Below are 13,186 nucleotides of genomic sequence, written 5' to 3' on the forward strand. Positions count from 1 at the left end.
GATTTTTTAACAAGTTTTTGACCAATATTTTTTTATCTTGCAATGTCACATGTGAAAGTAAGCAAGATTCCCCTCTTTCTTGACTCTTAGGGGGAAATTCAATTTAACTCGATGTGCCTCTGGACGAGACAGCGGAGACCCTCTTAGGCAATGTCCAGGCTGAAATCGCTACTTAGCTTTTGTTGCTCCCCATAGAAGTGTGCAGAAAAATTAGCATAATAGGCACAGTCGGACATTGCATTCAATTGGAAAAAGTAGACAAAATCGCACTAAATCATCGTTAACATTATAAATGACATTGGTGACATTGTTGCAATAAGTTTTCAGCAAAAGAAGATTTAATTTTCTTCTTTTTTTTAAACTAAAGTGGTGAACAAGGGTTTTGGAGAATCTTTTACTCAATTAAAATTGATTTTCAAAATTATGTCTGCATCTTCTTTTTTTTAACAGTTTTGTTATAAATAATTTCTTTTTTAAACGCTGCATGTCTTGGGGACTACTATCAATTACTGGGACCACAGAGATGGCAAATTTGCCTCTGCAAGGCTCCTAATCCTTTGGCTACACAGATTTTTGCCCTCTCCCTTTCCTATGGAGTCACCAGCACTGTGCTGTCCAGCCTGGGGCCTGGTTTTCATTATGGCAGGGGGACCTGTTATAGCAGATACTGGTTTAGGTTGCCAAGCACTTGAGCTGGTTGAGGGTTTTGGGAAAGGGCACAATACCAATGTTTTAATGATTTATTTGTTTTAAATTTAAACTGTGCATGACTGTTTTAGAACCGATAGCGAATAAGCGTGTTGAATTATATTAAAAGTGCATTTTCAATTAATGTTCTAAAAACCTTTACACACACACACACACACACACACACACACACACACACACACACACACACACACGTAATAAAAACAGTTCTGATCTCCCCTTAATTCCACAATTTAAGTCATAAATAAAGCTAATCCAAGCAATATTTTAGGAGAAAAAAAACAAATACATAATTTATTCTAAATGGTTAGGAAGTTGGACATTTAGATACGTTATCAAACATCCCTACCTCTGTCTTTATTACATCATACACTAAATTTCTAAATTTGTGCAGTGTATAAGAAATTCAGTGTTCATCTCAACTGAAGATAAAACATTGTCTGAACTGGTAACATGGGTAAATGGTAAGAAATACTACCATAAACACAGAGATATGGACTAATTAAAGGGTATTGGCCACAAAAAAAAGAAAAAATCTAAATCACAGCACTTACCAAGAGCAATGAATTAAGAGGAAGAGGCCACATGATTCAATCCAAGAAAATTTTAAAACATGCAAAATGAACAAATACATTTTTTGAAGTAAAAATATTTATGTATTCTGCAATATCATTCTGTATTCTAGTTATGCAGCTTACAAACCACCCTCCACTTCTGTTATCCAATAACAAACACTGGGCTCTTGCAGGTTTCCAGCGACAATACTAGAAGAGTATTCTCTTACTTTTTGATTGTGCTGAGCTGGTTTGGTCCATTTGTTACTAATTTGGTGGGAAGGGGTAAAATGGTTTTTCCAGACAGAAGTCCTTTCACTATGAGGATCTTGTTCTTCAGAGCCTCCACATGAAGCTCCATATCTTGAGAAATTACACTTGGCAAAGACTTGGAATTCTTCTTACTAGAAAGGACAGGCAACAAAACCTGGAGAAAAGAGACATCATTAGTAAAACTGGTCCTCACGAGAAGTACAGACTCTTGACCTATTACAGCTTCAAGGCCAATTTAACTTGGCTGATACTCTAGTGCAGTGGTTCCCAAACGGTGTGCCTAGGCTCCCTGGGGTGCCTTGGTTATCTTACAGGGGTGGCTCGGCCAGGGCCAGTGGTAAGCAAGGCGGGAGAATACTTGGTAATTATTTTGGCTTAGGGGTGCCTTGAAAAAATTATGGAGACCCTAAGGGTGCCTAGAACTGAAAAAGTTTGGGATCCACTGATCTAGTGTTATTCTGGGCAGGATAATTTACTGCCAAGAAGGTTTGTAATAGCAATGAGGTAGCAGGGCAAAATTTAAGGCTTTATTCTAAAGTTCCCTTAAAAATACTTCACTGATTGTATTGAAGATTTTTTTTATCAGCTCTTTAGTGCTGCCCAGCACTAGTTCTTGGATTCTGTGGATTTGACACAAAAAACAAAACATTGCTATATACATCCATTCTTTGAACTGGCAACTATCTTTTTGAGATCTTCATGTGCGAATTATTTTTGGGAGCAATTCTGCTTTACATGTTTTTCAAAGAATTTAGAATTTAAAAGGTTATAATTCATCAGAATTTTATCATACACACACATACCCAATCAGAATGCAGGAAACCGGTTATCTAGTCGTGCACAGTCTAAGTGCACCAACATGCTGGAAAACTTCTGCTGCTGCTGCATAAACACCATCTTACTATGCAAACCAAGGTGTTTGGACAGAAATGCAGGGGCAAATCGAGGTGCAAAGCAGGATAAAAGCGGATTTTGCACTTAGGGAAATGGGTCATGTTGGGATGCATGCTACTCCTTAGACCCCGAGCTGTGACTGTCCCCAAGAAGTAATAGGACAACAGGTCTCAATGACAGCAGGAGCATCACCAGCCATTCACTGGTCACCCCACCAATCAGTGATCGTGTCCAAGTTAAGTATCAGCCGAGCAGGCAGAGATTAAAAACATGCAGGAAGAGCCCAGAGACGACAAGATGATGGCAATTATGTAGCACCATACACTCACACTCGATGGATGAAGCCATTGTGTGGTCCAGTGTTGGCTAACCTGTGACACTCCAGGTATTGTGAAACTACAAGCCCCAGCATGCTTTGCCAATATATAGCAGCAAGGGTATGCTGGGACTTGTAGTTTCAAAACACCTGGAGTGTCACAGGTTAGCCAACACTGGTGTGGTCTGTACCAATATTTGTGAGAATGCAGACTTTTAATTCACTAGGTATGAATGATGTAACACTCTGCATGACCGATATTCATGATGCATTGGTTTTCAGTGAATCAACAAGTATAAGGAGGCGGAGTTCTTTAAGTTTTTACTTTGTGTATCTTTAGTCAGCAGCATTGTAATCAACAATCCAACATCATTTTTGACCACTAGAACACCACTCTTGCATCGTTTTTTGTTCCTTCCCCATCGTGCTGCTGGTGAAAATTAACAGGTCTGTTGAGTGCAAGAAGCACTAGTATCAATTTGCTTTTCCATCAGTGAAATCTGGTAGCCAATTGGAATTAACCACAAAAGGAGCAAACAGTCAATGACAGCACATATTGTTAGAAGCCTCCATGACCACCTCAGTCGCACATCAACTCCCCTCTGGAATCTCTTGGAGTGGGCATGTATGATGTATACAATTTTATGCAGCATTGTTCACAAATTTGTCAGTCATAGTTTCCCTGTCAACTTTAGCTTACAACCCCTGGGTCATGTGACAGGGGGAAGAAGGGGGCTTGGTGACACCATTGCATCACAGTAGCCCCGCCCCTGCTTGGAAATGCCAAAATTCACAGCATTTCATAGCAGGGGCATGGCTTAATGATACAAAATCACATCATTTAGCCCCGCCTCCATCCGCTACGGGAGGATGCCTGCTCTTCTGGGAGTTTGTGAAGACTCCCTGAAATTCCGGAAAAGTAAGCAAGTATGTCTTACAATCTACTAGTCTATATTGCAGAGATCTTCACTGACCCCCGTGTTTTGGTTTTGGTTTTGGATCTGTGTTTTTTTATAAATAAATAGATAAAATATGCTAAAATCATATAGGATTGCTCTTTTTTTATTCCTACATTATTATTAACCTCAATATCACTAATTTCCATTAATTTCCAGTCAATTTTGAACATCTCACAGGTCACAATATGATTTTCATCCACTTTCAGACAAAAACTGGAGCGAGCTGGCTGGATGCTAAGCGAAAGAGCAACGACACAAACACACGGCAGTTCAAAGCACATCTAGGAAACATTGCCACACAACAGTGGCATAAAAGAAAAGTGGAGCAAGATGGAATTGTTCTTGAGCCCTCGAATCCACCTTTATGCAAGATATTAAAAAGGACATGTACAGTTTAATAAAGCAAGTGCTCCAGCGACAAGGAGTGCAACTTTTATGGCTTAAGTGCTTAGTTTCTTAGGGCCCCCACAAAACAAGCTAACAATAGGCATGTAAGCAAACAGTGCTTACTCTACTGTGGCAAGTCATGCATCAGTGGAAGCAGTTCTTGCCAGTGATAAGAAGAAAGCCATTGACATGCCTGGGCATAAGACCAAAAAATCCACCTCTTAAAATCAGAAACGTATGCTAAAAAAATAACAACAAGCAGTCCAGCATCAGCTACCTCCCTTCTCTCATCTAGATCCCAGCACCTGCAAGTGACACCCCCAACACCTTCATCATCAATATCCTCACAAGTGATCAGAGTTAGTCCTGCATCCAAGTAGCTAAGGCGAGAGGACTCCTCCCCTATCTAGGACTCCTCAGAAGAATCTTTGAGCATTAGGCCCACTGCTGCTGCTCCTGCTGCTGGGGGTGGATATTCAACCCTGACGCAGAGCAAGAAGAACACTACTAATAGTTTACAACAATTGACTGTTAAACAATCCTTTGCAAGAGGAAGCAAGTATGGCAGCTGTCACCCAGTCGCACAGCGGATCACAGGCACCATGGCGACTATACTAGTATCTGCGTCCAATATCCACTATTAATGCAGCAGGAATAAGACCGTTAATTGAGGTCCTGTGTCCCCGTTACCAAATTCCATCTCAACACCATGTTACTAGACAATCAATTCCTCACCTGTACCAGGAGGTTACAAAAAGAAAATAATTGGGATACAAAATGCCATGTCAAGCAGAACTGGGAAAACTGAACATTATATGACTGACAGCCAACTGGGTTGGTAAGTCGCCTTCAGAGCCAGGAACAGCAGCAGCATCTAACAAACAACGCCAGATCTTTCAGAGGCAGGCTACTCTGTGTATCATCTGGTTCACCAAGATGCATACCGCTGACAACCTGTTTAAAATACTAAGGGATGTCATTGCAACATGGCTTATCCTGCTTGGACCCTTCTGAGGATATGGGATTTCTGATAACGCCACCAGTATTGTTAGAGCATTACAGCGGGGGGAATTCCATCACATTTCCTGTTTTGCTCACACAATCAACTTGGTGATACAGAACTTTTTAAAAAATGACAGTGACATGCAGGAGATGCTGTCTGTGTCCCAAAATACTTAGGGTCATTTTCGGCATTCTCCACCAACATGTAGGAGAATGCAGCAGCTGCAAGAATAATAGAATTTCAGGGGGAATGTATTTTACTCAAGCGCAGTGGAGAATACTTTCCGTGTTGTGCAAGGTGCTGAAACTAGTCAAAGTAGTCACCTGTAAAGAGAGTGCAGACACTGCTAGCTTGAGTCAAGTGATTGCCCTAATAAGACTTTTTGAAAAGCAGCTAGAGAAATTGAAGGAGGAAATGAAACAAAGCAATTCTGCTATGTTGGAGTTATAGATTAAGTACTTTATTTGTTTCACAAGGATCCAGGAGTTATCAACATCTTGAAATCGGATCACTACATTTTGGCAACTGTGTTTGAAGCTAGGTTTAAGAGCTATGTCTTCTATTTCTTTCCAACTGACCCAGATCTCAAGAGATGCAATGAGCTCCTGGTCAGCAAGCTGACAGCTCAAGTGGTACATGACATAACGATGTCTCCTCCTTCAGTTTCTCTGGCAACTGCTTCTAGGGAAAAACTTAGCTTTCCCAAGACACCCTCTGGTGACGCAGATGAGTCAGCACAACATTTTGACATTTGGACTGTTCCAAAAGAATTGCCCAAAAATCGTGACAGCTCTGCCATAAAATGAACTACAAATTCCATGAGGATGGCCATTACTGGCAATTACATCAAAGTACACAGGCTTCAGTGGTGGTGGATTCCAGCGGGGATGAATTAGTATTGTTTGAGGATGATGTACACACTAATGAGGGTGAATATGATGACACTGTAGATTGCAGGTGCTGAAATCTAGCTGAGAGAAGGGAGCTACCTGATGTTGGTATGCTTGTTAATATTTTGGATAGAATGGCATCTTGGCAATTTTATGTTTTTCTTCAGTAAACTTTCACATTTATTAGAGAGGTTTTTTTTCTTTAAAAAGGTACAAGCTTTTTATGTACAATTTTGTTTCCCTGATGTAAAACCATTATGCACTTGAACATAGGCTTTAGCACATGAGGTAGAGGAATTAGTATCATCATGACTGAGACTGGAGAGTGACAAGAACAATGTGACTGAAGACTGGAGAGTGATGACACTGCCACCTCTCCTGTTTCTGTATGCGCTATGGCACAGTAGAATGGCATTGGATACTTTTAATAACACTGACAGCCCTATTATTACAATTTCTATTTCAGCACTGAACACTGCCACCTCTCCTATTTCTGAGTGAGCTATGGCACAGTACAATGTGACTGCAGATGTTGAAGAATACTACCAGCTCTATTATTTCAATTTCAGCAATGACAATTAGCAATGGAGCATTGGAGTGCTCATGTTTCTGTGCGAGCTATAACTCAGTAGACTGTCACTCGAGACTTTGAAGAACACTGCTACCCCACCTCTTTCTTTTCTAGCTATGACGCTGCCCAACTGCATTAGAGACTGCCAAGAACCGTGCTATCCCTTCTGTGTTTCTCTATGTAATGGCATTGGATCGCCGTGGAGGGCGGTACTTATAGAATCCAAAACTCACAAGATCCAATGACGTAACAATGATGTTTTGCCTTGTTCTCAATTCCGAGTGCGCGCAAAAGTACCCAGCCGGCTCGGTACTTGGATCTGCTAAGTTCGGGTGGGTTCGGTTCTCGGGAAACCGAGCCCGAGCATCTCTACTATATTGCTTGGGACATAGGGAAACAAAATCACTAATCCAAGGTCATAAGCCCCTGACACTGCTATTTAAACCAGAGTCTCTAACACAGTTACCAGTGTCAGGCAAAGTACTCAAAAGGACCACTTTACATAAAATACAGTTTGCTATACATAAAAAGCTAACAAATAACATTCAAAATTCTAGATAAGTCCAAAAATCTTTAAAGAACTCCAGATGTTTGGCAATTTATTTACCAAAGGTGTGTGGATTAGTGTAAGCTATAGTTCTCTGTTATCAATCATCTTCTGCAAAATGGCTAAAAGAGGCTGACTGCATGGCTCTTCAATGGCATTACCGATAGGAAGTCTGCTCTGTGTAGGAGATCTTCCCCATAATCAAAACAATATCTCAACTATATTCACATCTGGAAGCTTCAGAACACTTACATATACATTTGTAAATGAAACATGCAGTCCTTTTATATAAGCCAACTTATATAAGTATTTTACATTTTGTGATAGTTAGGTGAAGAGGTTGTAGTGTCTAAGGTACTGTTTATCATACCTCTACTGGCACTGATGCAGTAAAGAATAAACACACACACTATATGTGTATATATATATATATATATATATATATATATATATATATATATATATATATATATATATATATATATATATATATATATATATATATATATATATATATACAGGAGGTAATTTAACATGGTCTGATAAGCAGCGAGAGGTAGAGGGCATGTTGCAACAACTTGGGAGCTCGGGGTAGTGGAGGAGTCCACCAGCGAGTGGAATAACCCCATAGTCCTTGTGCCAAAGCCTTAGAGGGCCATCCACTTCTGTAACGATTTTAGGAAATTAAATAAGGTGTCTAGGTTTGACACTTCTCTGATGCAGTGTGTGGATGAGCTAGTGGAAAATCTGGCCAGTAATCAATATCTGACTACCCTAGATTTAACAAAAGTGTACTGGCAGATACCACTCACTACCTCAACCACATACAAAACAGCCTTTTTGACACCTGCAGGGCTGTTCCAGTCCAGGGTATTGGCATTTGCACCAGTCGCGTTCCAGTGGGAAATGGAAAAACTGCGAAAGCCTCACTGGGAATACACCACAGCTTACCTTGATGACGTAGTTATTTACAGTCAGGACTGCAAGCACCATCTTCCCAAGTTGGAGGTGGTTTTGGATTCATTAAGATGTCACAGCCTTACGGAAAATTTCATTAAGTGTTTGCTAGCCATGGCAGAGGCTAAATATCTGGGTAATGTGGTTGGCTGGGGGTAAGTAAAACCCCAGGTGGATAAGGTAGAAGCCATGAGGATTTGGCCTAAACCAGAAAGGAAGTCTCAATTACAGACTTTTCTGTGGTTGGTCGGGTATAACTGACGGTTTATTCAAACTTTCGCTACCCAAGTCACCCCATTGAAAGTGTTTCTTAAAAAGAAGTACCCAGATAAACTAATTTGGTTAAAGTATTTGGAGGTTGCCTGGGAAAATTTGAAAGAAGTCTTGTGCACCACACCGGTGGCTACATGCACCTAATTTTAGACAGAGGTTCTTTTTTTCAGACAGATGCTTCCTGGACAGGTCTGATGGCAGTATTGTCCCACAGAGTGAAGACTGAGGAGAGACTGGTTCCTTTCCTCAGCCATAAACTTCAAAGGGAAAGGAAATATGATACAGTAGAACAGCAATGTTTGACGTTTAGATGGGTAGTGGAAGTACTACCTACTTGGTAGAGAGTTCACCCTGGTTACCGACCACATGCCGTTACAATCAATGTACACCAATAAGGAGGTGAATGCCAGGGTTATCTATTGGTTCCTGGCGTTACAACCTTTTAGCTTTACAGTGGAACATAGGACTGAGGCTTTATCAGAATAATCCCCTGTTGCGAAGAGATGCACTCCCCAGGGCGGCCAAATTGCCTGATTTAGTGAGGCCAGAAGAAGGGGAGTTAGTAAAAGGAAAAGATTTGCCAGGAAAAGAATATGCTTCGCCAAGTATACCAAAGCTAAAAGGGAAAGATATGTGGAAAAGGGGGATCATTTAACACGGTCTGATAACCAGAACAGGACCCGTTCCCCAGGGAAAGGTTCAGATAGGGTTAAGGACCTTAATGAAGGATTTTACTCACAGGTGCACAACATTGCTGAGGTGAGTTTGTTGAGAATAAAAGGATTTTTGGGATCTGGTGGGCGGGGCTTTCGATGCTGAATAGCAGCCAGACGATAGTTAGGCTTGGTGGGTTTAGTTAGTGTCAGGAAGCCGTGGGACATTTAAAGATTTGGTTACAGTGTTATTGGACAAAATAAAACATCAACTGGTTACAAAGACTGGAGTCACTTATTGGTAATTCCTACTAATAATGATTGCAAGCTTGCAAGCAGGGATCGCTTACCTCTCTGTCTGTCTGTATTATCCAGTATTATTATTATTATCATCATTTATTTGTTAGGCGCCACAAGGTTTCCGCAGCGCCGCACATAGTACAAACAGTAGACTATCCAGGGTATAACAGTACAGAACAATAAACAAAAGTACCAATACTCCAGGCAGGCAGATGCGATAGACACGGAGCAGAAGAACGGGTAAGGAGACAGGAGGGAAGAGGGCCCTGCTCATGCAAGCTTACATCCTAAGGGAGGGTTAAACAGACCAGGCACAAGAGGAGCCAGGTGAGGGAATGGAAGAGAGGGGAGAATGAGCGGAGGAGATGGGGGTTAAGTGGATGGTTGGTAGGCTTTGAGAAAGAGGTGAGTTTTGAGTGCACGTTTGAAGGAGCACAGAGTAGACTATTGTTTTATTAATGTTTGCTCCCAATTGTAAAGCGCTACGGAATTTGCTGGCGCTATATAAATAAATGTTGATGATGATGTTGATGAATATATAGCTAAAAAAATAAAACTACTAAAAGACAGGATGCTACTGACCACTTTTATCAGCAGAGAATAACACAGTACAGGCTTCCAAAAGCCATCAATTATTCCTTTATCTTCAATATATTTGCATATATGGAACAATCGGATAGACAAATATTTGCTCTGTGTTCAATAGCTATCGAGTACTAGCCGTAGCTATATTTGTTGCTAAAGAAAACAGCATTAACCTGGCAGCCCAGCAAACAAAGATAAAACGGTTTCACATGCCATTCGTTTGCTAGGATTTCCACACACTTGTTTATTGGGACTTCTTAGCAACAGACAAGAGAATGCTACTGTATTGCAACACCAAGTTTGTAATAAAACAGTATATATCCCTTTTATACAATCCACGGGAATAGTTCTGACTTTATAATGTAAATGGCTCATCAACTGATCACCAATTCTAAGGTATATTTAAGAGTGAATGGCTTGTTTTTGTTTTCTCCTGTCTATTAATGGAGTTGCTGGTTCCCATTGATCATAGTATTAAGTGCAAGTACCACCCTAAAAGCGTTATCAGAACAGGAATAACATAAAATAACATTTTTAATCTTGAAACAAAGCATTTTTAGTGCAGTAGTGTTTACGTCAGATGTTGTAGACATAGAGCCTGTTAAGGGTTAGGGTCGCAGTATGGGCCCCCACAAAATGGCTATAATAAGGTTGGGGCGGCTAGACAGCAGGAACTACCATTATTGTAAGAACAAAATACAGCATTTTTTTTTTTAGGTTTGTGCCTTTTATGTATGATAATTAATTACCCTAAAATGGTCCATTCAAGTTAGCAAATATTTTGGATCACTTAAGAGAAAGTAACTGTTTTCGTCTGAAGTCTGAATAATAGTTTTATAAAGCAAATGCAGAGGCTAGGGCTAAAACATAAATAGTTTTGTTTATGGACATACATTCTGAAATCTCTGGGGCAGAAGTTTACATTATTACAGTTTACTATTAGGATATTCATAAATTAAGTCAATACTAAAGTTAACCAATTCAGGAAGCACCACTTTCTAACACCAGCTTGTTGAACCAGGGTGACTCCATAACTTAAGGTGACATTTCAAAGTTACAGTATTTCGGTATGCCAACTGCATATATGCAAAACACAGTTTAAATTTATATTCCTGACACCAACCCCTATCGTTTGATCAAAGTGAACTGAGTTGATCAGATAGGGCCCGATTGATCAATGCATGCATTCTGAGCGCAACCCACGTTCAATATTCTACCCACCTATTTAGGCTTTTCACACTCCAGAATTCAGCAAGGCACGGATCTCAAGAACGTGCCCTGTTGAATTTGGGAGCAGGGCTGCTGTGTCCTAGTACACAAGATGCTGCAGGTATCTAATGGTGTCTAATAGAGCACAGGAGACCGGATGGGTCCGGTGGCATTACAGCTGCTGGACCCACAGACTCTATATAGTGTAAAAGGATTTAATTTAAAAAAAAAAAAAAAAATGCGTTGGTTCCTCCCTTCTAACGATATTAACCCTTGTGCTGCCAGCCTACTGCTGGTAGTACCAAAATCTGGGGGGGTGGGGGTGCATGGGGTTCAGACAAATTTTACAAAAACCAGCAGTAGCCAGTCGGGGTTGCAGTTGTAAAAGAAAAAAAAAAAAAAAATCTTCTTTTCTTCTTTCTTGAAGAATACAAAATAATTCTCAGGATACTGCTTGGCAAAATAAGAAACCATTAACCAGAGAATTAACCAGATGATGTAAACTTTGTTCCTCTATGGAGGAACAACTGTCACAGAATAAATAATTGAAAGACGCAAGGTCTATTTATAACATGCTGTCAGTGAGAAGCACGGGAAACCCCCTAGCTTATAACCCCACGCCTTTTTAATTTCTATTACTTAACACAGTATCATACATCATCATCATCACCATTTATTTATATAGCGCCACTGATTCCGCAGCGCTGTACAGAGAACTCACTCACATCAGTCCCTGCCCCATTGGGGCTTACAGTCTAAATTCCCTAACACACACACACACAGACTAGGGTCAATTTGTTAGCAGCCAATTAACCTACCAGTATGTTTTTTGGAGTGTGGGAGGAAACTGGAGCACCCGGAGGAAACCCACGCAAACACGCCAACTTTCACAACTTCTACCCTGGTGGATCCCGGGGGGCAAGTTATGTGACAGGGGTTAGGAGGGGGCGTCGTTGCATCAACATAGCCCATCCGCCACTATAAAATGCTGACATTCACTGCATTGCATAACGGGGACGGGGCTTAATGATGTGATTAAGTCCCACCCCGCCATTCAATGCCGTGAATTTCTGCGAATCTGGGAGGCTTGCCTACTCTCCTGGGAGGAAGGCAAGTATGCTCACTATAGAGCCCGTGTGCAGGCCCGGCGCTCCCATTAGGCAACCTTAGGCAGTTGCCTAGGGCGCCGGGACCTTTGGGGGCGCCGCTGACTAGATTTTAAAATCTAGTCAGCGGCTTGTGAGAGAATTGCAGCGGCGGCAGGGTTTTTTAACTGTCCGCCGTCCTCTTCAGTGTGATGCGTCGGCTGCCCGGCACATCTCACACATGATCACTGACGTTAGTCAGTGATCATGTGATAGTCTGTCCGGCGGCGCCTGTCTTCAGGTTCACACTGTCTGTGACAGACAGTGTGAATAAAGTTCCTACCCAACGCCCCCTTCTCCTCTCCTCCCCTCCCCTCCCCTCAATCACTGCCTGCTGAGCCATTAAAGGAGAGCCTCCCTGCATCTGCTGACCAGCCTCAAAAACGGTGAGTATATTTAATTTTAATTTTTTTAAAAAAAGGGATGCCCAAAGGTAAAATTATTAAGTGTGGAGGGAAAAAATAAATGTTGGGGGTGGGATTTCATTATTATTTTGCACTTTATGCTCTTAGATTTAAAAACTATGGTGGATAAAATAATTATTTTATTGCACCTCATGATCTATATTTGACTTGTTGCAAGTCAAAAATAGAGTATGACGTGCCAATAAAATAATTATTTTATCCACCATAGTTTTTAAATCTAAGATAGAGCATAAAGTGCAAAATAATCATTTTTCTCCCACATAGCTTGACAAATAAATATAGAGCATGACGTGGCAAATAGTAATTTTTCAATGGTATAAAAATGACTATTTGCCACGTCATACTCTATATTTGATTTGCAAACTATGTGGTGGAAAAATTACTATTATTTGGCACTTCATGCTATATATTTGATTTAAACACTATGGTGGATAAAATAATAATTTTATTGGCACCTCATGCTCTATATTTGACTTGCAATCTATGGGGTACAATTTCTACACCATAGTTTGCAAGTGACACAGAGGGGGGTCCAGT

At 40.8% G+C, this 13,186-nt stretch overlaps 1 protein-coding gene across 1 annotated transcript in view; it reads right to left on the reverse strand.

The window, feature by feature from the left end:
• The window catches only part of DNAH11 (dynein axonemal heavy chain 11), a 168,513-nt gene extending 165,736 nt beyond the window's left edge, over positions 1 to 2,777 (reverse strand). Inside the window, exons 1-2 of the mRNA XM_075214347.1 lie at positions 2,759 to 2,777; positions 1,493 to 1,757 (exon numbers count right to left, since the gene is read on the reverse strand). Of these exons, the coding sequence (XP_075070448.1) occupies positions 1,493 to 1,757; positions 2,759 to 2,777 (284 nt within the window). The remainder of the gene's footprint in view (positions 1 to 1,492; positions 1,758 to 2,758) is intronic.
• Between the last annotated feature and the right edge of the window lie 10,409 nt (positions 2,778 to 13,186).

This window comes from Mixophyes fleayi, chromosome 5 (genome assembly GCF_038048845.1).
Source record: "Mixophyes fleayi isolate aMixFle1 chromosome 5, aMixFle1.hap1, whole genome shotgun sequence".
Classification (NCBI taxonomy): Eukaryota; Metazoa; Chordata; class Amphibia; order Anura; family Limnodynastidae; genus Mixophyes; species Mixophyes fleayi.